This window comes from Diadema antillarum, unplaced genomic scaffold, assembly GCF_040938485.1.
Source record: "Diadema antillarum isolate AM-2024a unplaced genomic scaffold, OU_Dant_1.0 seq00000466_RagTag, whole genome shotgun sequence".
NCBI lineage: Eukaryota > Metazoa > Echinodermata > Echinoidea > Diadematoida > Diadematidae > Diadema > Diadema antillarum.
The window spans coordinates 1,100,304-1,125,668 of NW_027271436.1; the positions used below are offsets into that span (position 1 = coordinate 1,100,304).

General features: G+C 35.9%; 1 protein-coding gene across 1 annotated transcript in view; it reads left to right on the forward strand.

Annotated features, from left to right (window-relative positions):
* Positions 1 to 25,365, forward strand: part of LOC139733268 (scavenger receptor cysteine-rich domain-containing protein DMBT1-like) — an 83,472-nt gene that overhangs the window by 35,248 nt on the left and 22,859 nt on the right. The window contains exons 13-15 of the mRNA XM_071644106.1: positions 903 to 1,094; positions 2,680 to 2,859; positions 3,226 to 3,501. Coding sequence (XP_071500207.1) covers positions 903 to 1,094; positions 2,680 to 2,859; positions 3,226 to 3,501 — 648 coding nt within the window. The remainder of the gene's footprint in view (positions 1 to 902; positions 1,095 to 2,679; positions 2,860 to 3,225; positions 3,502 to 25,365) is intronic.

Here is a 25,365-nt window from a genome sequence, read left to right on the forward strand (position 1 = left end):
ATGTCTATTACATCGACACCCTAATGTATTTCCTATTAATAAGAACTTAAAATATGTCACAATTGCCTCAATTTTTACTCAGATATGCAGAAAATACTCTGAATTCATAGGCGCGCATTAAAAGTGCGATTCCCGGTACACTCTCGAAGATGACTGCTTCGAACGCGTGGAGTGTTATTTTGATGCACTCCGTTGCGGCGTTGTTCTTTTAAACCGACTCCCCTACTCTCTATTGTCAATACGTGTGAAGTGAACGTAATGCTTTTCTAGCGTGTATTTATAATCTACGGTATCATTCTTTTGCTGTTGAACTTTTTTATTATTGAGTGTCTCAGTAATATTTGGACATTTTCAAATCCACAATGAAGAAAAGAAAACCACTGCGCGGAGTGTCGTGCGTAAACGTTCGTTTTAAATAGAGGGGTGTCCGTTTCAATGTAAAGTGTCGATGTGTTGGACATCTACCATACTATAATGATACATGTATGAATGCAGTAGAATAACATGAGAAATTAGAAAATATATAATATGACGCTACTATTCTGAAAACCTACCATTTTTATCAATCAGTCTATAATTCTTCAATTTCCATTTGCATTTGGTAATTCCAAGTCATCTGCGTTTTGAATACAAACTATATGTATATATACATATATATATATATATATATATATTAGTTAAGACGTTTGATTTGACTTTGGTTAACTTTGCCATCATTATTGTGTATTATCGCAGTGAACCAAACGGAATAGATATTGCTACGTGAGATTTTCTCAATGTGTGCATGTTGAATTACTCCAAAGTTTAGGAATGTAATCTTTTGTGACAGTCACAGTCTCAATCTCGAGCTTATTCCAATTCAAACTCGATGAATGTTGGTTTCAATGCACGCACCCACCTAGAAAATGAAACCATCATTTCGGAGCGTTATGCAGAGGGCCAGCGCAGATTTGGTTTGGCGTACGGCTTTACAGAATCCGTTTACTACGACATTTGGAGCAACCTCACGTTAACATCTTCCTCAGTAAACAACGGAGATGTTCTACAATGCCATGTACTTGGCTTTGTGCGGTCAGCTAGGCTACAGTTGTCAGGTGAGCCAACCTTGTATCAACCACGTTAAACCTTTGTGAAATTTAAACTAAAAATATTTATCTTTCATCGAACATTATTTTATTAAAGATAACAAAAACGAAAGAAATATAAAAAAATAACAATTAAGTATTTATCATATCTGATGTGGTTCTGGAAATTGAGAACAATAGCGACTATTTTCCTTAAGAAAAAAAAATCAAGGTAATAACTCTTGTTCATTCATACAATTATGTTTGTTTCATTTTACATTCCAATAGGATAAAAACTTCAATTTTATCACCGATAGAATTAGAACATGAGAATGATTTAAACCATTTGTGCATCTCTAAATGTCAAAATGAATGGAATAAGTGCCTTGTAAGGAGTACAACAAGTATTCACATATTGTATTCTATTATTATATAGAAAATATTCCATGTGATTACTAGTGACGAGTTCACTTATAATAATGATGCCATCCCACATGGAGGAAACAAACAGACAAAGAATTAATGGAAGATAACGCGTTGTTAACTGTTGATTTTTTTTTCTGTGGACAATAATGTTCATACATTAGCAATGAAATGTTTTATATATATATATATATATATATAATATATATATATATATATATATATATATATATTTATATATATATATATATATATATATATATATATTTATATATATATATATATAATTCCTTTATATTGTGCTTGGAAAAAATAATTCTGAGAATCACTTTTTTAATTGTTTGAATATGTGTATGCTAACCAACAATAATGCGGCCCATTTACCAGAAACGGAATACAATAGCGGGATAACGTTTCTCCACGGACAATGTATGTAAACTTTTTGGTTAACTTTAGACTTTTCGAATGGGTGATCAGTCCTCGGTTCCTAATTTGCAGGTGGGTAACAATCTTTAGCCTGGACACTACTGCACAACTCTACAATAGTCAAATGTACCTCAAAAGTAAGATACTTCAATACCAGTGAAAATCTTATACACTGTAAGGTGTTTGATTCATGATGAGTTAAAAAAATATGAGACACGCATGCTCAGTTTGTTCATGCGTGACCTGATTTTTATGTTTTATTATATAAGATGTCAAGAACAGTGACGAAAAATATATCATATTTGTGAAGCGTCTTCACGAAAGAAGATTAGGAAAAAGTAGTGTTTGTGTGCGTGTGTGTGTGTGTGTGTGTGTGTGTGTTGGTTTTTGGCAGATATGAATTAGTCAGATGCTAAGCTTTAAGTTGACAATTTTTCGTACTTCATTACAAGGAGACTATATATATATATATATATATATATATATATATATATATATTAAGAATAATCAATTGTTTCGACATATTTCTTTTTCTTACATTTTCCATGAATAATATCACAGAGAAAACAACATCCTTTTCATTTTTTGTTTGTTCTTTTACACGTCCTTCTCAGTTACCGTTACCTCCTGGTATGCTTGATTTCTATTTCTCATCGTTAAGATGGCGGTCAACCTGATGCGAACATGTTGTCTATTGAGACTACGGAGATCATAGGACACGATAATGTTATTAGTCTATTTATTACGTGTCACGTGAACGTCACAGCCGGGTTGCAGTCTTCTCCCCTCCACGCGTACACTATCGCCGTCGACAACGTCAACATTTCGTCATCAAGCTCCGCCTCCACCCTCTTTGCGCCACGCCCAAAGAAGTGCATCGATGTCACGTGTTCAGGAACGAACGGACATGACGCCACATGGGCGCGAGTGGAACATTGTCCAAAAGGTGAATTTCAAAGATTTGCCGTCAGTAACAATATGAAAAACAATGACAAAAACTAACAAACACATTAAAAAAAAAGCCTACCTAAAATTATGTCAGCAAAATGATAAATTCTTACAATTACGAAAATAGGTTACGTTAGTGTATCTTTTCACATTCTCCTCGGTATTCTGAATCTAGTTTTCATAAAGTTTTGCTTCTCTATTCTAGCATGTTCTTTCAAAATCCATCTTCAGTAATTCAGTCCCTTTACAGAGTAAATGAAGATAAAGCTAGCGTGATGAAGAGTAGAAATCCAATACAAAGTCATGATTCCATATTGTTAGCAGTCGACGTAAACCCTTTGTAATGTCATTTTACTCACGTTAGATCGACCTGCACCAGGTATCATATCAATTGATTACCAAACCCTGGAGTGGGAGGACCGGACGATTCTCAACATCACGTGTCACGTGAATCCAGCCGACCAGCCTTTCCCGCCAATCCACACATTTACGATCACGGCTGACGATGACTTGATATCGTCTGACGCACCATCAGCGACCTTTGAACCGTCGCCCACGACGTGTATCGATGTTTCCTGTATGGCTTTAAACGACTACGGGGAAACTTTCAAAAGGGATACGTACTGCCCTCCAGATTCAGGTACGTCTTGTTGTTGTTGTTGTTGCTGTTTTTTTTTTGACGGGACATTTTGTATATACTGAGATATGACAAAGAAAATTTGATCCTGTTTTACACAAATATGTTACAATATATATCTATTGTTATTATTATTATTACTATTATTTTCTTTACTATCATTTTCATTATTATCATCATTACTATTATTGTATTTCTTATAAGAATCATTATGATCAACCTACTATTATCGTTATTGTTGCTGTCAATTATGCTATTATCATAATTAAGAAAAAAGCCTACCAACGCCAATTAGTTCCTTCGAAATGAGATGACTCAGAGTAATCCTTGGTGTGAGGCTCATTTACAAGATAAGGAATGAGGAAATTATGCAGAGGCTTCATTTTACCAACAACATCGTGATGAAGTATAGTTGGGGGCCTAAGGGCTCAAAATAGGTTGTTTGGTTCAGATTCTTCCAAAAGCACCAAATTTGGCTCATAAGTCCATTGTACCATACTCTTTCGATTTTTGATGGGCGCCAAGACTAAAAACCCTTGGGGCCGCCATATTTGTAAAATCCAATATGGCCGCCATCCGGGTTAAAGGTCAACTGCAGATACAAATTGAAAAGGTTGATTAAAGTTATGAATCCCATGTGGAAGATTTTACGGGGTTAGAGAATATGATTCTAAATATCATTTTTGCAATTTAAGGTCACTATCACCTCTCAAGGTCACTTTCAAGGTCAAATAAAGGTCAAATCAGGCATTTTGGGCATTTTTCGAAATGGCGTCTGTGAGCATTCAATTGCAATTCACTGGTACCCCACTATTTTGTCCCATTTGTCATCTCTTCCATACTCCTTCAATGGTCAATTAGGGCCAAGAGCGGTTCCACCCCCTACATATTATCAATAATGATTATGACAAATAAATGAAAAATCATGTTTAATACATTATATATATATATATATATATATATATATATATATAGTGAAAACTTTGAGCACAGAAAACGGGTTTCCATCGGTTTCTTGTTCTTTTCTCATATTCTTTGCTCAGTGTTTTCACTAATTATCATTTGTTTCTGGTCAGTTTTCCCTTTCTTTGTTTCAATATATATATATATATATATATATATATATATATATATATATACATAATAATGCTTAAATACGGCCGCCATCCAATTCCAAGGTGCTGAATCAGGGTGCAATGGCAAAGAGGGTAATAAACACACCTAATCTTATTTTGTCTTCATTTTTCCTTCTGACGAGATAGCTGGATAGCCCGTATGCCACTAGCTGGTCTGTTTGTATAGCTGGCCAGTTGTATGTACTTGGGGTGGACCAGTTTACCGGGTTATGCACCTTGAGTTTTCCGATAACGGAATGTCGATTCGAGATCTTTTCATGTGTCTGGGTTTGTGATTCTTTCACAAACGGGACTTCCACTTTTTTATATCCTAGTGATGAGGTGCAAAGTGTTGTTCCTCTACTAGAGGGGACGGTATGACAACTCACACCATTGCTCAGCTAGACTTGAGATAAGTGAGATTCGAACCCGCGCCGGAGCACAAGTCTTTAGACCGGAAGTCATACGCTACCGACTGAGCCACCTCGTCACCTTTCATGGTCAATTATACAACTTTCTAGCTGGCAAGCGATATGATTCTCCTCCTGCTGAAATTGGTGTATACCTTCTCTCCCTTGACAAGACAGCGTCTGCTTCTTCAGTGAAGGAAGCAATGGCCGAAGCTTAGGTTCCAGGGAATTGAGCTCCTCAATCCAGGTCAGACCAGTATTCCAGGGAAAGTTAACTAAATTCGACCATTAGAGTCATTTAATGGCAGTATTTTATCAGAGTAGGTAAAGACAATTCAGCTGAAGGTTTTTTCTTACTTTTTTTTTATTCTCTCTTTATCAAACGAAACCGTTTTTTTTTTTTACTGAAGGCGCAAATGACTAGGGAAACTGAACACCTATTGATGTTGTATGGGGTGATCTCACAACCCTTCAGCTTTCCAACAACTTAGATGCGATCTACGCAAAGATGTCTTTACATACACACTAAGAAAAAAAGGTTCAATAAGGGAGCTAGAAGGGTTCGAAGTCGCGAAAATGGGTGCAAACTACACGATTTGAGAAAATGGTGGAACTTTGCTTCGTATATGGTTCATTTTGGGTTCGATCTTGCCACGGTCATTGACGGTGCAATATTACGCCCCAAACTAGTCTCAAAACAAAGGCCATCCTATGGTGTTGCTCGGCACTAAAATGCAATATTACATATCCTTGTGCTGATATTATGAACATATATTTTTTGATATCAGGAAACTTAAGTTTCTTTCATATTCTATAATCATTCATCGAGAGTATATTTTCAAATTAATTTGAGTCCATGATGAAAGGGGTCTCCAAAAAAACAAACAAACGTAGAATACCTGATTGCTTGTCTGGTATTGACCAATCACATTGTACACATAACCTAGGAGGTTTAACAGATGAAGTTCCACAGGTGCATTTGTGCCTTCGCTGATCGGGATTCGATGCCGCCGTCTCGCTGAGCAATCTGAAGATTCATTTCGGACGTTTACATAATTTTGGCTATATTTTGCTTCAAATGAAATCCTATACTTTAAGATAAAAACATATTTTATAAAACAAAAGTCAATTCTGAACGGAAATATTATTGTGCAAAAGTGTTAATCAGAGCTGTTTCATGTGAAAGTGTTTAAACTGTACCCTGGATAGCCGGTTTATTTTATCACTTTTCCTCATGATTCTGACAATGCAAACTGATATGAATCTTCAAATAGAATTCTTTATCAATAGAAACATCAGATTACTGCCCAGGCATGCCTATTAGAATAATGTTCGTTTTATTTCATTTTTTTTGAGCAATTTCTATTCGTGTATCCCCGTGTCTTTAACATTCACCTAACCTATCTCTTATTGGTTGGGATGTCGAAACTTAATTACCATTACAAAGACATATCTTCCTGTTTGTGGTTCATTCTTGCTAAGGTGCAATATTGAGCCCATAACAAGTCTCAAAAAAAGACCCATATGGTGTTGATCGACACTTGAATACAATATTGCATACCGTCGTGGTGCTACTATGTACATGTTTTTTTTAAAGACATCATAAAACTTGATGTTCTCCCATAATTTCATAATCATTCATCGGAGCATTTTTAAATGAAGTTGAGTCTTTGATGAAAGGGTCTGCGAACAAGCTAATGAAGAATACTTGACTGCTCGTCTGGTATTGACCAATCGAAATGGAATATGTCACAGCATTCCCTGCATGCTTACTGTGCGATGATGGAATCAAACCCTACTACACGCTAAAGATTTTCGTTGCGACTCGATCTCGGGACAGAAAAAAAAGTCAATATTTTTTCAAGGCCCTCAAATCTGGAATTCCATCCACTCTGATGTGAAATGTAAGAAAACAGTACAAAGTTTTAAGGAAGCTTTCAAACGTATTTTACTTGAAAGGTTTTCTGGAAGTTACCAATATCATTTTACGAATTTATAAGAGACTAGAAAGATAGGGTGTGTTTGTGAAAATGACATCTTGTGTGTTGCTAATATGCGCTGGTCCATGTTTTTGTCTGTGTATGCATGTGTGTGTATGTGTGAGTGTGTGTGTGTGTGTGTGTGTGTGTGTGTTTGTGTGTGTGTGTGTGCCAATGTTTTTCTCTGTATATACAATGTATTTACTTTTCCGGGATTAGTCTTAAATAAGGCCAATTGCCTTCTCACTCACCCCTTCACTTGATATCTTTTGCTGTTTGTTTGCTTTGTTTGTTTGTTTGTCACATTGTCATTTTATTCATACCATTGTCACATTTTATGTATGCATATTTTATTAAGTGAAAGTAAAGGAAATGATAAACTAAAATCATTTAGAGAGCAAACTCGCGGATATATAAGAGTGCAAACTACACGATTTATTTGTAAGGGTTGATTTTTTCCCCCTTTTTTTCATGGATTCATGCACGGTAAAGCCTATGGGTAAAATGCATGCACATGAAAAATGTAAGCACATGTTTCCGTGTGCTTGCAAACACCACATTTTAGAATGAATAAAGACTAGCTTTCATAGTGGAATTTCTCATGAATAAATAATAAAGCATTCAAACCCTGGCCATTGTTCAACACCACTGTCAGGGTGTTAACCACATACTCCCATACACACCCATTGACCCCTGTGCAAAGTGAAAATTTTGTACAGAGGGTTGGAAATAGAGCAAAATCTGTAACCTAACTGTGAAATTGATCATGGATTTCATAAAACTGATTTGTGTTTTAAACCACCTCCAACGAAATTGTACGCTATACAACTATCTCCCATATCAATGATAGTGTTATCTGATATATTGTTACTGAATTATTAAGAATCAAAAGTGGAAAATGTTTTTTTTTTAAACGCCTATTAATCCATAGAATACATTCGATGCAAAATAATGACATGGATGTTTCCTAAAGTGTCAATTCACGGACCCAGTAGTTTGGTCACCTGGTGTGGGCATGTTCATTCTTTTCTTGAACATGATTTATGAATTCAATGAATTATTGAGTCGTGCAAACTTATGTGCACATAAGTTGACTCCCAGATGGCTCATTGTACAGCTCGTTCATGCGTGTTTGAGCTGAGCATCTAGCGCAAATTCCATTTCCATAGCAGATCAGCTCTTCTGAGGCTTTTCGTAGCGGCTTACTGCAACTCTGACTTCAAAATTATTTTGTCCACTTCATAATATCAAGACCCCGCAGATTCCTACTATGTGGAAAATGGTGAGTTAAAACATCATCGTAAAGCATGATTTGAAATATCCACAATGTTCTCGACCAAGGCCTTACTCTCGATATTACCCTTCATCAAATTTCTTGTATCTGTTATGTTTTTGGTTGTATAGTCATGTCTTATAATGTAGGCTTGCAGGCAGTAATATTAAAATGTTCATTTTAGAGTTCTGTTAAAACTGGCTAGTTTTATGCGTGCTGTTTTCTTTTCTGTTTTGTTTTGTTTCGTAACCATTCTGTGGAATTAGAGCAGCTTTAGCGATAAAATGTCTTGCTAAAGACGTCATGGCATTCCGATTTCAGATTTCAGATTCATTTATTGTTCATTTAGGAAATTCTTTTTGTTGGTACATGGGCATGCACATAGGAATATCTACATACATGCATAAACTCACATTCATGTACATGTACACATTATAAATGATACAATTTTCACTACATACACAATTATACAAGCATAATTTATATTCACAATACAGTGAACACATACATAATCACAAATTTCAAGTAATTCTTTATATTTGCCGATCAACAACAAAACAAAATAGTTAAGAAAACGTGGAATCGGATATTCCTATAGAAAGTGTATCCTTAACATAACCTTTACGCCACCTCCCCCCCCCCCCCCCACACACACACATCCCCAAGGATAATACATCGCGTCGTGCCATACCACATTTGATTAATAACGAATAAAAGGAACGGAAGTTGATGAATAATTGTTGATAAACTTATGGATGAATAGACCAGTGTACCAACTAAACTTATAATGGCAAACATTGCACGCTTATCTTTATGCTGGGATAATTCTCTGTAGTCAGGTAGTGTTAGTGGTGGACTTAAGTTCACCCTGTATGCAGCAAGGCAGTGCATAAAAGTTGAACTATACATTGAGCTGCCATGGAGTGAGTTATGTAGTCACATTTACATAAGTTAACTCTTCTGCAAAATTATTACACACGCATGAACAGTGGCCTTGAACTCATGACACTTGATTTTCCTTTTCAGGTATTCAAGCAAGATACAATATGATGAAGTTGCGCGCATTCTCCTGATCACGTAAACTTATATGCAATTCTTAAGGACAGAGTGATTCCTCGACAGAATATGTAAGTTTCACTAATGGATTAATCCGTAATACATGTATATGTATTTTCAGGTTATTGATTCATCTAGATTTTCAGCATGTGATATCCGTGAAGTATATTATATTAAAGCGTATTATTACACATGAACGCAGTTTTATCAGTTACTATAACGTAGCCACCGTTTAGTGGGTTGCGGAAAATTTGATAAGACTATAGTGCAATTTTTGATACCATCTATAATCGAGAGATATGTTACTCAAGTGGACCATTGCGATCATTCATTCTTGCCTTTTCCGTTCTACGTCTTCTCAGTTTTTTTTTTTTTTTTTTTTTTTTTTTTTGGGGGGGGGGGGGGGGGGGGGGGGGGACTTTTTCCTGAAAACTCCATGATGGATTGTAACTCATACAGGCAGCATCTCTACCCCGCAAGAATCTTCATTTTTTTTTAAATTTATTTATGTATTTATATATTATTTATTTTATTTTATTTTATTCTATTTATTATTATTATTATTATTTTTTTTTTTTTGGGGGGGGGGTAATCTTCTTTTCTGTAACCAGTATTATCAAAGTAAATCAAATCAATGTTATGAAAAAGTAGAGGGGGCTATATTTTCACTTTTTGTGTGTGTGTGGTAGCAGGATTAGAGGTGTCAACCATAATGGGCATCATTACACCCATTGCCATGGCCAGCACCCGGACCATCATCTGTGGCAAGCTCAGCAACGGCTGAATGGCTGAGGTCTATAAGTCTTACTCCTTTCCTAACTGTGTAAAATATACAGCAAACTGATGTTAAATTGGCATGTAATTTGATGTTGTCTTACTTTGTTATTTTATGTTATGAAGACTTTGAGTTGGTCAGGAAAAATGTGGGAATATTTGAATATGCCCTATGTCATAAATGTATGCAGGCCTACATAAAAGGTGTGTATTTTCATCTCAGTCCAAATTCGCCACATTTTTCTTTTCAACATGACTTTACTCAGGCTATTCCACATCTATTCTTTTTTTTTTTCAGCTCTAACTTAGTGATGTCGGCATGCTGTCTCCTAATTCCCCGTCTGCCTGGAGAGGACATGCTGTATGTCTGTGACAAAGTAAGTGCTGCACTTTTATTTTTTTATGGGAGACGGGAATTCCATCTGCTTTGTGACTAGAAATATAAGAGGAATATTTCTTTGCAACATTATCATGTTTTACTTATATGACAAAGAGCTGAAATAAATCTATCCGACCGGATTTGTTTAGAAACCAATATCAAAGCTTAAAGGGATGGTATAGTATTGGTGGAGGTGAGGATTTGGGCTTTTAACTTTTTGTGATATACCAAGAACCTACTTATGAAGTAATAGAGAGTATGCCATTCTATGAGAAGAATTGTAAAGATTATTTGATGAAAATTGGTTTTGAAGTGGATGAGCCATCCAAAAACAGAATAAAACGCAGCGATCGTGATAAAAAGTGAGTCCTATATTATATTATTATTGCTCTGTTTTGGATATCGCAGCTATTTCAAAACCATTTCTCATTATTTCAGCAAAAGACGTTAGAAACCTGAAGTACATCTATGCAATCAATTTAATTTTCCATTTTCTGGTCAATGGTCATAGTTGCAACCTGTTAGTTTATGTAACCAACAAAATTGCGTAGTGTAAACGACCTATTTCCTTCGAAATTGTATTCAGTCATTATTTATTCATGCCAAAATCTCTTTCAGAACCTGGCAGGACTAAATCTCACAATCTTCACTGTGAATGCTGCGCACTAGTGACATCACTATTTGGCTGGATGGCTGTGAAATCTGCCCGAATTCCTGTATACAATCGTGTCTTCCTTCGCTACAATGTTTCCGGCCTTCTGTGCTCTGTGGCTTTCAGTATCCCAGACAAAGCAGAAACACCCGATGCATACTTCAGCAGTACATTGCAAGCCTTGATCTGAACAGGCAACTATCACGAAGAAAAACCTACGGCATTTCATTAACAATATTGTTCAATAATTGTCTTGATATAGTTTACCAGCCTTAAGTTTTCATGGTGTATACTTTTACAAGGAATTGTCACCACACTGTAAAAAATTTGTTTAGTTTCTAAACACCTAACTAAACACTTTTCTGTGACAGTTTAAAAACACTGCGACGCGTTTATATATTAAACATGTTTAGGAACTAAACACATGCTGTGTTTATTTTCAGCACACCCTAGGTGTTTATCACACACACATGTTTATGTTTTAAACGGTTGTGATGTTTAAAAACTAAACACCTGCTCTGTTTATAGCCTAAACACCAAACGTTTACACCATAATCACTCACAGTGTTTAAATACTAAACACCACACAGTCACATAATCACCCACAGTGTTTAAGATCTAAACACTGAACCAAAAAATAAACATGACGCACTGTTTACGATGTAAACACTGCGACATGTTTATTCGCTGTGACAGATTAAAAACACTGCGACATGTTTATTTGCCATTGAAGTGTTTATTCTCAGAACACATGTCTGATTTTTAGATCGATCACAAAATTGCATACACTAAACATGTGACATGTTTACATATTAAACATCGCAATTCCTCAGTGTTTATATGATACATGTTTACACCTTATACATGCTGAGTGTTTATATGAGACATGTTTACACATCATACATGGTAATTTCCACGTGTTTATATGTGACATGTTAACACATATATTCATACATGGTAATTTCTACGTGTTTAAATGATCATGCATGTTAATTCCCATGTATTTATTAATGTAAAGTGGATTGTTTCCACTTTTTTTTTGATGGAATGAGATAAACGCATAACATTATATAGAATTTACCCAGTATGTACCAAATCAGCAGCACACTTACATCGCATAATACCAGGGAAGACCTGGGTTAGCTTTCACAAACATTTTGGCTACAAGAGTCAAAGGCAATTCTCTGAATGCAAGTTATCAAAACATCAATCAAATCTTGGGCAATATCTGATGAATAATAAGTTAAAATCCTTTAAAGGGGAAATCGAGTCCAATAAATAAGATAGTCTGATAAAAAAGAGTAAAATCTTACAAGTTAAACAGTAAAAATTTGAATGAAATCGGATGAAAAATAAGGAATTTATAAAATTTTGAAGTTTTGCTAATTTCTGCAAAGCAGTTAAAAGTGGAATATGCAAATGAGTGAGTTGACCATGCCATAACCTCACAATTTTCCATTGATCGTGTAAAAAAAAAATGATGAAATTCAATGTTTATGTTAATGAAATGTGAAACATTATGGTATTGCTGGTTGAATACCTTCAGAAAAGTGATCAGTTAGATATATTAGGACTTGAGCCTCGGGAATAATTGCGTTTGAATGAAAAATTTGACATTAAGTAAGTTGTGAGGGAACGACATGCCCATGTTGCCATTTGCATATTCATATCAACCATTCAAGAACTGTTTCCTCAAAAATTAGCGAAACTTCAAAATGTCATAACTTCCTTATTTTACATCCGATTTCGATCAAAATTTTACCAATGAACTCTTGATATTTTACTCTTTCTTATCAGACTAAATTGTATTTGGACTGCATTTCCCCTTTAAATATTGCCATATTTTGCTATACGACACAATACTGAGTTAAATGCAAGATACCTGGGAGTCACTGGCATGTACACGAAGACGTAAATGAAATTCTTTCCTATACACACAATAAAGTCTGTATATGCAGGAAATGGCACAAATGTGTTCTCATTTTGGAGAACAAAAAAATATTGCATTAAACAATTACTTTTCAGCCACATGTAATTCTTGGCCTACTTTCAAGAATTACCGTCTTTCTACTGTATTCAGAACTAATTCTTAGAATTGTAAAACAAACTAATAAACTTGTTGATTGTGACTTGCAACTCAACGCTTCGGAAGCTTGACATGTATGTAACACCTCCAGGAACATAACTACAGTCTGTGAAGAAATCCATGCCGACCTTGAAGATTGCATCAATTATTGGCAAAGTACTTTGGGGTGTACCTGAACCAGATTAGGCTCACGGCAAGTTATACCATGCACAACACTATGGTCGTATTGGTACTGGTCAGGGAGTGTAGATGATGCACTCCATCATAAAGAGACCAAAGAAAAAAAAAATGTTTTCTCTGTATTTAGCCTGTGGTGAACATTTGCACTCCCTGATCAGTACCAATAATGGAACTTAAATACATACATGAGTTCTTTTCATTGCGACGATCACTGAAAGTACATGTAGGCTAACAGTACTGTATGGATTTTTCACTTTTGCTATTTTGAGAGAAATATTAGAATGTTAGTGGATTTCAAGGGGTGAGTGAGAAAAAACTTCTACCTTGCTAGAACCTTGAAGAAAGAAGTCAAACTCAATGGGTATACATGCATAGTCTATTAGAGTCTAATCAGTCTCATCATACTCCACATAATCAAGGTATGGAGGGCTACTTTCAATCTCGACACAGCAGAATTTTTGGTAAAGACAAGAGGATATGAAAAAAAAATAATGCATTGCAACTGGAGGCGGGAGGGTATGCAAGGCTGTCATGAGCACGCGATGTGATCAGCAAGACTCCTCCCTTGTCAATTTGTCAGTCAGTTGCAAGACCCCTCCCTGTTCTCCACACATGTTGTACTACATTTCTAATACCTCTCTCCATGTGACCGATTTCAAGAATATCCCAAAAAGAAAATATTAACTACCGAATACTGCATTTCCTATCAGGTCTACAAGAAGATTGCAAAGAATTCCAAACAAATGCAACTACTGGCCTCTTATTTGCCTCCAATATCTGCTGATTGTATTGGAAGCACCTGAGGGGAAAAAATGATATGGCTGATATTTTGATTTGATTTGTTTTGATTTCTATATTCCTTTTTGCACAAGAATATAACAGAAAGCCACTCGAACAAAGTTCTTGAGAAATATCTTAACAGGGAATTACAATTAGTACATTGGTTGATGAATAAAATGAAGTGAATAAAACTGTTTTTCTTAAGAGTGCGAAACGATTTCGAGCAAGTGTCTTTACATACTAGTATTAGATAAAATTACAATTTTACGTACCAGCTGTTAAAAAAAGACAATTACACATATCTATGAGCAATAAGAATGCAGGTGACCATTATCGTAAGCACAGAGGACAATAGAATTGCTTTGTTTTGGATATCTCTGCCATTTCAAAACCAATTTTCATCAAATAAGCATTGAATTCCTCTTCGAATTATATAGGCCCCCTACCTTCATTTTCTTTAGAGGTTCGTCATTATGTAATACACACACGCATACACACACACGGAGAACTGAAGCCCCATCGCATACAAAACCCTATCATCCCCATATGATTTACTTTATTCTAGTGTATACAGGTTTAGATGCACACTGTCAGTGAAGAAAAAAAAAATAGAAAGGTTGCTCTAACAGGTGGGATGCCTCCTAATTGGTCTGTAGTGCATCATGACGATGTGAGACATCACATGGCTAGCGGGAAAAAGATTATTAACATTCAAAATTATTATCCATGGTTCATTTCCTTCATATGGCATGTAGGCCTATAGATATACTGTATACAAGTGTATCAGTTATTTCTTGCGATGTCCTTGTAATCCTCAGATGTTTGCACTTTTAGACGGGTTGTATAGAAGTAAGCGCATGCATCTTTCATTCTAATCCAGACAGGTTTGGCGTGATCCCTGATCAATTCTTCCATGATGTACTGGTGCTAGTAAAAAGAAATGATTACACAAGGAAAACAAATCAGTTGGCTTTTCAATACAATGGACTTAACTGCTCCCATAGATTCTGAAAATGAATGGATAGCAAAAAAGTTGTCTGAATCCATAAGCAAGTTCAAATTAAAAGGAATATCAGAGTCCCTTCATCACATTAGCCCTTGGTGTCTTGCGTCAGTTTGTACTTACTTTGCTGAATTTTCTGGAAATAATTCAAGTCTTTTTTGTTGTTGTTGCTTCTTTCTTATTCATCATCATTATCAAGCAGAGTTACGACCATTACTGTATCCTTTGTCTCTTGGGTGAAGATTTTCACATCTGCAATTTACACTTTCAACAATATTTGCAATACATCAATTTTCCATATTTATTTTACCTAATGGATTAGATTCGGGAGTCGGGAGTAGGTAATCCCCCCCCCCCAAAAAAAAAAAAAACCAACCAAACAAACAAACAAACAAACAGAAGAACTTAAAGCATCTAAAATCTGCATTTTATAGAAACTCATTTACATGCCCTTTCATTGATTTGGCTCTGCAATTTTGAGTACTTACTTGATTTCCACTTTCCACATGGGTATTATACAGTGATGTACTATCCCCAGTTGATGTAATACTCCGCTGACTGCACTATGCCTCGTTCTCTGCCAGCAGAGGTAATGATGTCTTGCAGAATTTATACAGTCGTCAGGACATCACGTCACCCACTTTGGTGCCATCGGCATCCCTTTCCAAGACATCCTAATGGGCTTTACATTCAATTTTCACCACCTGTTGAGTTATGAAGAATTTACAGGGAATAAAACTGAATTTCACTCAAAATATAGATCTAGTCACTAACCCATCGTCATTCACATGAAAGATACCTCATAACCTCGTTAATACAGTGAGTTTACCCGCTAGGCCGAGTTTACCCATAACTACGGTACCGGTAATCTGTAGAGTGTAGGCCTATTGTATTAACGTTAACAACACTAACACGTTACAGTTACAGCGTTCCCCGTTCAAACGTTAGATTTAGAAACAGAAAACTAAAACAAACGAGCAAAATCTTCAGGGCGTAGCCTATTTCTACGCCTACTACAGTTTTACATTAAACGAGGGCAATTTTGCAATAAATCTTGTTATTCACCGACTTAGCAGACTTACCGCTTTCAAAGTTTCATGCAGGCCGACCAGGCTAGAACTTCTTTATCGCTTCGACGCCATCTTAGCTAGATCCGTTCGTTTAGCTTTACATGCAGTACAACAGTACAGTCAGTGCATGCAGTCGATCGAGTCGTAAGTACAATGGTGGACGATACCAAGCCTAGAACGAATGCGCACGTACTGTAGGCCTACGCACATCACGCTGCTAGGGCTAAGGCAGCACCAGCCAGCCAATCAGACAGATCCATCCGTACAGGTACCTACGCATAGCACGAGTGTGCGCTAGAAGCGCACGCACCACAGGGCACCACTGCGTGCGTTGTGGCCGCGGCCGTCATGTCACATGCGCTGCTGACTGGTAGAGTACTCTTATCACAGTGTTTATGTTAAACATGTGCGGTGTTTAGAACGTGTTTACGAGGCGTTCTAAATGTAAACGCGTCTGTTTACCCTGACAGTAGAAGTGTTTAGGCCTAACCAACAAACATTTGGGTAATGCCCTAAACCATTTATGAACGAAATCATTAAAGGCAGTTCTCCCATTTTTTTCTAGCAGTTAAAATATAGGACTGTACATGCGAAACCAAAATACAAATTTATTACAGTTGTATTACATATTTTTAGGTTATCCTTTTTCCTTATTGGTTAGGCATTTCAATGAAAGGCCTAAAACATGAATTATTTCATAGTGACTCTTGATGTCGTAACACTTTCCACTTTCTCGTGATAAAAGGAAACTAGAAATTGCAATTTACACACCATTTCCAACACTTCTCCACATATACATGGACATATTGAGATTAACATAGCGTGACCAGAATAAACACTCCAACTAAACACTCCAAGCTAAACACTCTAACTCTCAATACTTTACACGTGCTATACACACCGGGTGTTTTAATGTTAAACAAAGTGTTTAGATTTTTAACACTGTGTTTAGTTCATAAACATGTCGCATGTCGCATTTTTTACAGTGCAGAGAAATGATGTTGTTCAGGTTGTCCCTCCGTTCGTACATCAGTCTGTTATCGATTATGGCAACGTTGTATCACGAAGGAAAATGAAAGGAAAAGTACAAGTGGACAAGTTAATGCAGGGAGATTACTTTAGCAGTTGAACACATCGTCACAAATTGAGGAATATCGGAAAATCCGTTAAAGAGCTATATATACACATATATTTTTCAGTTTCAGTGCCGCCATTACGAGATGAGAAAGCTACATCTTTGACGTCAACCATGGAAAATTATATAAAGAAATGTAAAGAAAATAGGCATAGTTTCACGTTTCTAGCATTACAAAAGGAGCACTTGATTTACTTCTTCCAGAAGGGGGTGGGGGTGATATTACCCTTAACATTATGGCAACGACAATTAAGTGGAGGCAATTTGTACTTTTCATTTAGAATCAGATTTTATGGAATTCCCTTGATATTTTCTTCATATACGTTTCCATACATGAAAGTGACACTGAAACTTTAAAAATGCATAACTTCCACTGGATCATACGATTTTCCATGTTCACTTATGTGTTCTTATGATATTGCTCCAATCCACGGGTACATTTGGGTTTCATTCCCCTTTAAGTACCGTTTGAGGTATATCCAAATGAAACTTTGCATGTATTGTATGTACGATTTGACGAAGTTACTTCTACCACCTTGTGGGTGCCAGCGTTCAAGGTCAAATATTGTAGGTCATTGTCAAATATAGCCTACAATGCCATTTCGTGCTCTTTCTTTGTATCTCACCTTGTAAGCACTGTCGACATAGTATTGTGGTGTTCTTTTAATAACTTTCCACACTTTTGAGCTATATGACCACCAAATTCACTCCTCAGAATCATCTAAAGATGGCTGTCAAGTGTTGATATTGGTGAAGTCCGACTCCGTCAACAGTCAAAAAGTCAATGAGCTTACATTTGAAAATCAGTGTAATCGCAAATTCGATATGTGGGCAAGACATCACTTCGCTTTTACCTTGTTAGATGGTGAATATTTGTGAAGCTTCCGTTTCTAATTCATACAGCATCAGCATACCTTATGTCTGAGAATAGTGGTAAAGAAGATTAGATACTTTGGCAACAGCGTGTAAAATTCGCAAAATTTTATTTTGTGCCTTATTTGCTCAACAAACGTCGTAGGAGGACTACAACCTGCCAGGCAGCATGGCGGAACAATTACTCTATTATTAGCGTCATAGAATAAATGACAATGATGTAGTTCTGAAGCATGCTATTCATTAGATACTTTTGCACTGACTCCATGTATACTTTTAATCGAACTAGGTATATAATCATCAATGTCTTGTACTTGAATAACGACAGAATGATTTCGGTGAGGAAAGTTTTCTGTCACGTCATTTAGGAATAAGGGAACGTGTCAATATTATGCTATTTGTTCCATAGTTATTTCTGAAGTGGTTAAATGTATTTTCCTTTAAAAAACAATCATTTTATATACACCTACGTGGCATCCAGATGCCTACTCGTTGAAAAAATATGGGCAATGTACTCAAAGGACAAAGATCACACACTAATGGGCCTAGGGTATAACAACATTTCACTCGTTGTTGTTGTTTTGCTTTGTTTTGTTTTGTGGTTTTTTTTTTTTGGGGGGGGGGGGGGACACGGTTCAAAGTGTCCTGAAACCTTGTATAATACATGTATTTAGTCATGTATGATGCCAAACTGTTCCCGCTCATACAAATGCAGCCATTTCAAGGAAATAACATAAGATTATTCTTATACTCCATGATTTGGTAATGCTTAAAGGACAAGTTCACCTTCATAAACATAAGGATTGAGAAAATGCAACAATATTAGTAGAACACATCAGTGAAAGTTTGACGAAAATTGGACAATCGATGCAAAAGTTATGAATTTTTAAATTTTTTGTGTTGGAACCGCTGGATGAGGAGACTACTACAGCTTGTGAGTCATATGCGTACAACAGTATAAAGAAAATGTAAAAGAAAATTCAACATATTTTCACTTTTTTTCGCATAATAAAAGAGCTCTTGACTTGCCTCTTTCTAAAGGCAGGGGAATAATATTACCCATAACATTTGTCGGTAACGAGTCAGGGGAATGTGTACTTTTTTCAAAAGATGGCATTTTGTGAAATTCTCTTTATATTTTCCTTATATTGTTGTACGCATGTGACATCTAAGTTATTCATACACTGGAGTAGTCTTCTCATCCAGCGGTTACTGCACAAAAACTTCAAAAATCCATAACTTTTGAACGGATTGTCTGATTTTCCTCAAACGTTCAATGATGTGTTCTACTAATATTGCTACATTCTCTCAATCCCTATGTTTATGAAGGTGAACTTGTCCTTTAAGTGGTTCATAAGAGTCCAGTGAAACTGTGTACAGAAAAAAAAGTGGATTTGACAATGGTATACGATATCCGCAATTAACTCTTTGACGGGGTCTATCATCCGATTAATATGTATAAGCACGGTAGTCCCCTATTCGGAAACTACAAGTTAGATAAGCTACAATCATTTTGCACGCGACCATGGCGTTATAGCCAAAGGTGATCTGCAAATCCCTGTGTGCCTACAGAGGATTGGAAAACGTAACAACTTTCTATGTATAGAACAACGAAACAGAAACTGGTGCATGTATTATTCTCAGTCACTTTGTTAGTCATTATGATGATTTGCTCATTGCAGTTCCGGAATCTCAGCTCGAGGTACTCGAATTGATCCCAAATCAGTCGGAATGAGTGTATCACCCAAAACAAAATCTGAATACATAACCATGATAACTGCGATTGTGCCTAGTCTCCATTGGTAGCCCATATCTTATAAGGGCTGGTATCAAGTTCGATTTTCATATTATACTTATACCTTGTATTTTGATGTTTTCATCGAAATGCCCGTATACCTGAATATGGTATGCGTATGTCAGTTACGTATCTAAACCATAATAAATTGTAGTCGTAATCTAAGTGCCAAGAATCTCATGATTTGAATAAGTGTGAACACCAAGACATGTCGTGATAAGGACTTTAAGACAATTGGCATCGTCATTATAAAACAAACTCCTAATTGTAAGACATGTTTTAAATTTTAGATAAATTCATGTCTATGCTGGAAACATATCTTTTTGATGATTCATGATGACGTCACTGTTACATGAATATTGTACACATGGAAATATGTAGGCCTATTCGTTTAAATGCATACAAACAACTTGTTAAATCCTCTTACATTTTTTTTATAGATATATGGAATGGTGCATACTTTAGAAATGTACGTAGCATGCTTTTGTTTTTTTTTTAGGCTTTGAGTACTGGTAAAAAGCATATCTTATTCTTATAGATTATGTGAATAAGTACGTATTCAAGTACGTTTTGAATAAAACGTATCCAGACAAATGTGTATCATATTTTTACCTCTTCCTTCATGCAGATGTATGCTCTTGCCTAGAGGGTTTGTTTGATAGATAGTGATAGTGCTAACCTCATTGGAAAGGTAATTGGGTAAATATTTGGTTTTAGCATGTCATTCAAACACAACTATAAGTTAACTTCTACATTAACATTTCAAAACTCACAAATTCCACACACACATTTCATGATTCACAGGGTCCAATAATTACACCAATCTTATTTACTTTGCAGAGTGCAACAACAGCATAAGTTTGATATACTGAGCAAACAGGCTTGCATTAGTTCGCACTATTCAAGGTTTAAAGTAGTTAAGTAACCAAATTGTACCTTGTTATGTGATGCTAAGTATATTTACCTTATAGGTATAATGTTGCAAATATGTGGTGCTTATTTCATCCATAACTGCTGCAAAATTGCTTCTTTAAAAGAGCCAATCAGTGTCACTGCCTGTTCCTCTAGAGACGCAATATTGCCCAGTAATCTCAAGGTGCACTTGAGGTTATACTGGGCAATATTGCGCCTCTAAAGGCGTAGACAGTGACACTGACTGGCTCCTTTAAAGAAGCAATTTTGCTGCAGTCATGGATCAAATAAGCACCACATAGGTGCAACATTATACCTATATATATGGCACAAAATCGCACCCTCAAAAGAGGCTACAATCTTGGAACTTAGGGTGCTTCTTTGCACCCTCACGAAAGGTGTAAAGTTGCACCAAAAGTAGAGGCAAGAGAGGGTGCAAAGTTGCGCCGAAAATTAAAGGGAGAAAGATCGCACCCTCAAGAAAGGTGCAACTCGGCACCAATTAGTGTGGGTGGAAAGATGCACCCTCAAGAAAAGGGTGAAACTTAGCACCACTTAGTGTGGGTGGAAATACGCACCCAAGGGAAGAACTTCGCACCCTCAATAAAGTGTGCAATGTTGCACCCTCTATGGAGGGGCAAAGGTGCACCCACAGGGTGCAAAATTATACCATTGCACCATGGTGCTACTTTTGCACCAATTTCTTGAGGGTGCAAGATAACACCCATAGGGAGCCACCAGTGTGACATCATTTTGCACCCTTAAAAGGTGCAAGAATGAATCATTTCTTCTTAGTGTGCAGCATGGGTCATGATGTGATCCCTGACTTCAGGAAGTGGAGTTGGAGTAAAGGTGGCACAGGTGCATTGCAATTACTAGTACTATTAGCCACTCTCCGCAATGCTTCAGTACCAAATTTCATTCTTCTGCACTACAACTGTTTGAAGGCTTGCATTGGGAGGTAGAAAACATAAACATGAAAAACAAAATGAATGAAATGAATGAATGAATGAATGAAGGTGAAAATGCACAATGTAGAGTAGGTGTCAGACGAGCCATGGTCAGTAGTTTTTACTATTATTCACATACGTATGGTTTTTTTCGCATTCCTTGCAGATGAAGGTGAAAATAATGATCCAATAATCAAATCTTGAAAACTCTTCGAAAGGGTATTACCCATAATTCTAACTAGCTCTTTTGGCTGTCATTAAAGCGAATGCAAACAAATTGAATTCCGCAAATATGACCAGTCGGTGAGGACATTTCCTCTTTGCGCCTGTAAAAATAAAAAAAAATGAATGATTGTGATATAAACTATGATATTCAATAGCTTTGGACAGAACCTCACTTAAAAGCTTGTGTAGCCAAATAATAACAGGCCATAATTGAACTGATGCAGAAAAAATTACCGTAAATAATCATTAGAAATGAAATTGAAGGGTTACCAAGTCTTCAAATTTAATTGTGAAATAAGGATCTGAGTGAGATCCCTTGAACCTTACTCTCAGAAAGGGGTTCTTATTATAATTCATGAGTTCATGCCTAGTGTTTGAAATCTTTAACACGAAAGCAGATCTCTTTTTATATTCAATTCAATTCAATCAATTCAATTCAATCATAGTTTATTTCCAATCATCGAAAATCAAAAAACATAGTACAAAGTATACATGTGATGAAATATTGTTCAAACGTTTGCATAAGATTCATGTAATATATATACGAGACATATTATAGAACAACATATAATATGTACAATATTTAGGAAAACACTGTATAAATACTTCGTGGGCGAGCGGAAAATAAATACGATTATGGAAAATAGTGATCCACTAAAAAGCATAGCTTGTCGGACGTGGATCGCTAGACAAATAATGAGTAAATTATATACTATTCTATAACAATATACATGTAATTATTTTGAGATACACCGGTTGAGAAAAAATATAGAATACCAATGCTAGTGCCCGGACACTGCTCACTGAACCACGTGTACCGGGAAAATATGACAAGGACAACACGTTCGTACACACATTCAATTACCCACACGTATACACTGTAAGACGCGAGACAGTACCGAGAGGAGAGAAGACGGTAACAATACAAGTCTACGAAGAACAAGAGACAGGAAAGGAAGAGGAGAGAAGAAAGAAGAGAAGTCTGCACACAGAACACGCCAAGTGCTGCGACATCAGGACAAGTGAAGGCTCAAGCATAAATCAAAACAATTTAAATTATCTAAGATTATAAGTAGAAAGTAAATATTTTCTGAGTTTGTATTTAAATGTAACAAATTTGGGGGAATCTTTTAAACTATTATCTAAACTATTCCAAAGTCTGGGTCCGGTATAAAGAAATGTATTTTGGGCATGTGCGGTTCTCATTAATGGAAGATGAAATTCGTCGGATCGTCGCGTGGGATAGTTATGAACATGACTATTTCGATGAAATGAATCATGGAATATTTTAGGTAAAAAGTTACTGTTGTAATTAAACATAAACTGGCCAAGTTGAAACACATACAAATCATTTACTTTTAATATTTTATGGTCAGAAAACAAAGCATCTGTATGTTCTCGGGTATGTAAATTAAAAACAATTCTAAGCGCTTTCTTTTGCAGTAAAAGAAGTTTGTCAAGTAACATCTGGCATGTATTACCCCAAGCAAGAATCCCGTAGTTTAAATAAGGTAGTATCAAACTAGAATAAAGAGTTAATAATGCAGATGAAGGAAGATAATATTTTAATCTATTCATTACACCAATGTTACGTGATATAATTTTACATATGTTATCAATATGATTCCTCCATGAAAGCTTGTTATCGACACAAACACCAAGAAATTTAAAGGAAGAAACTTCTTCTAAAGGAGTAGTATCAAATGTTATATTGCCTGGGAGGCTATTTAAAGAATTACTAAAAAGCATAACTTTTGTTTTTTTAATATTTAATGACAATTTATTTGCGTATATCCATTGTATAGCCTTTTTCAGTTCTTCATTGACTGTTCTTATTAAAATGTTTGGGTCAGGGTGAGAAAAAAAAAGGTTAGAGTCATCCGCAAATAATATGAATGATAGTTTCTCCGAGGATCTATGAAAATCATTAATATAAATAATGAATAACAATGGGCCTAATAAACTCCCTTGTGGAACACCAGATGCAATTGTTTTACTTTGAGAGTCAAAGCCGTTGACATGTACAAATTGGGATCTTTCTGATAGGTAACTCGTGAACCACTCCAAGGCCTTTCCACGTATTCCATAATGAGACAGTTTGGCGAGAAGTATTCCGTGGTTAATCGTGTCAAAGGCCTTGGAGAAGTCCAAGAAGATACCTATTGTGTGTGAAAGTGTGTCGAGTGCGTGTGTGACTTTGTCGATGAGGGCAAGTAGTGCGTGTGTTGTGCTGTGATTTTCCCTGAATCCAAATTGAAAGTTTGAGAATATGTCGCAGGTTTTAAGAAAACGTACTGTCCTGATATAAACTATTCTTTCAAGAATCTTAGAAATAGAAGATAATAGAGATATGGGTCTATAGTTATTGACATCATCCTTCTCCCCTTTCTTGTAAATAGGAATTACTTTCGCAATTTTCATGCTATTTGGCACATGGCCAGTTGTAAGCGATGAATTGATAATGTGTACTAAGGGATCCACTATTTGAGGAATTATGTTTTTTATCAAATAGTTGTCAATTCCGTCATGGCCAGGACTTTTTCCTTCTTTCAAATTAGCAACAATCTTTATTATTTCTTCTTTATATGTTGGGTCAAAAAATATAGTTTTGGAGTTAGGTGTATCTAAAAAATCATTAAAAGATTTACTAGAAAGAGGAATATTTTGAGAAAAATTTTTCCCAATTGAAGAGAAAAAGTCATTGAAAATTTCCGCCATGCCAGCGGGAGTGTTGCTGGAGGCATTGCCCCACCGAATTTCGGAAATATTAGATGAATTGTTAGATGTATTCATAGCATTCTTTAATGTTTTCCATGTGTTTTTAATATCATTTTTGTATTTGCTTATCTGATTCACATAAAACATTTTCTTCTGCGTACGTAATAATTTGGTGAGTGTGTTTTTGTATGAAACATATTTTTTCTTATTTTTTTCAGTGGGATTACATCTATATTTATAAAACAAATTGTTTTTCCTGTTTATAGATCGTAATATAGACTGGGTTATCCACGGGAGTCTTGGAATTTGCTTATATCTATTTTTTATGTTACACAGGGGAATATGGTTATCGATTTCGGAGGTGAGAGTAGATATGAAATAGTCATAAGACAAGTTGACATCGGTAGTGTTGTATACAGAAGACCAGTCGATTTCTTTTAAACTGTTTTGAAGACTTATAAGATTATCTGCAGTAATCTTACGACGCTTATAATAATTATTT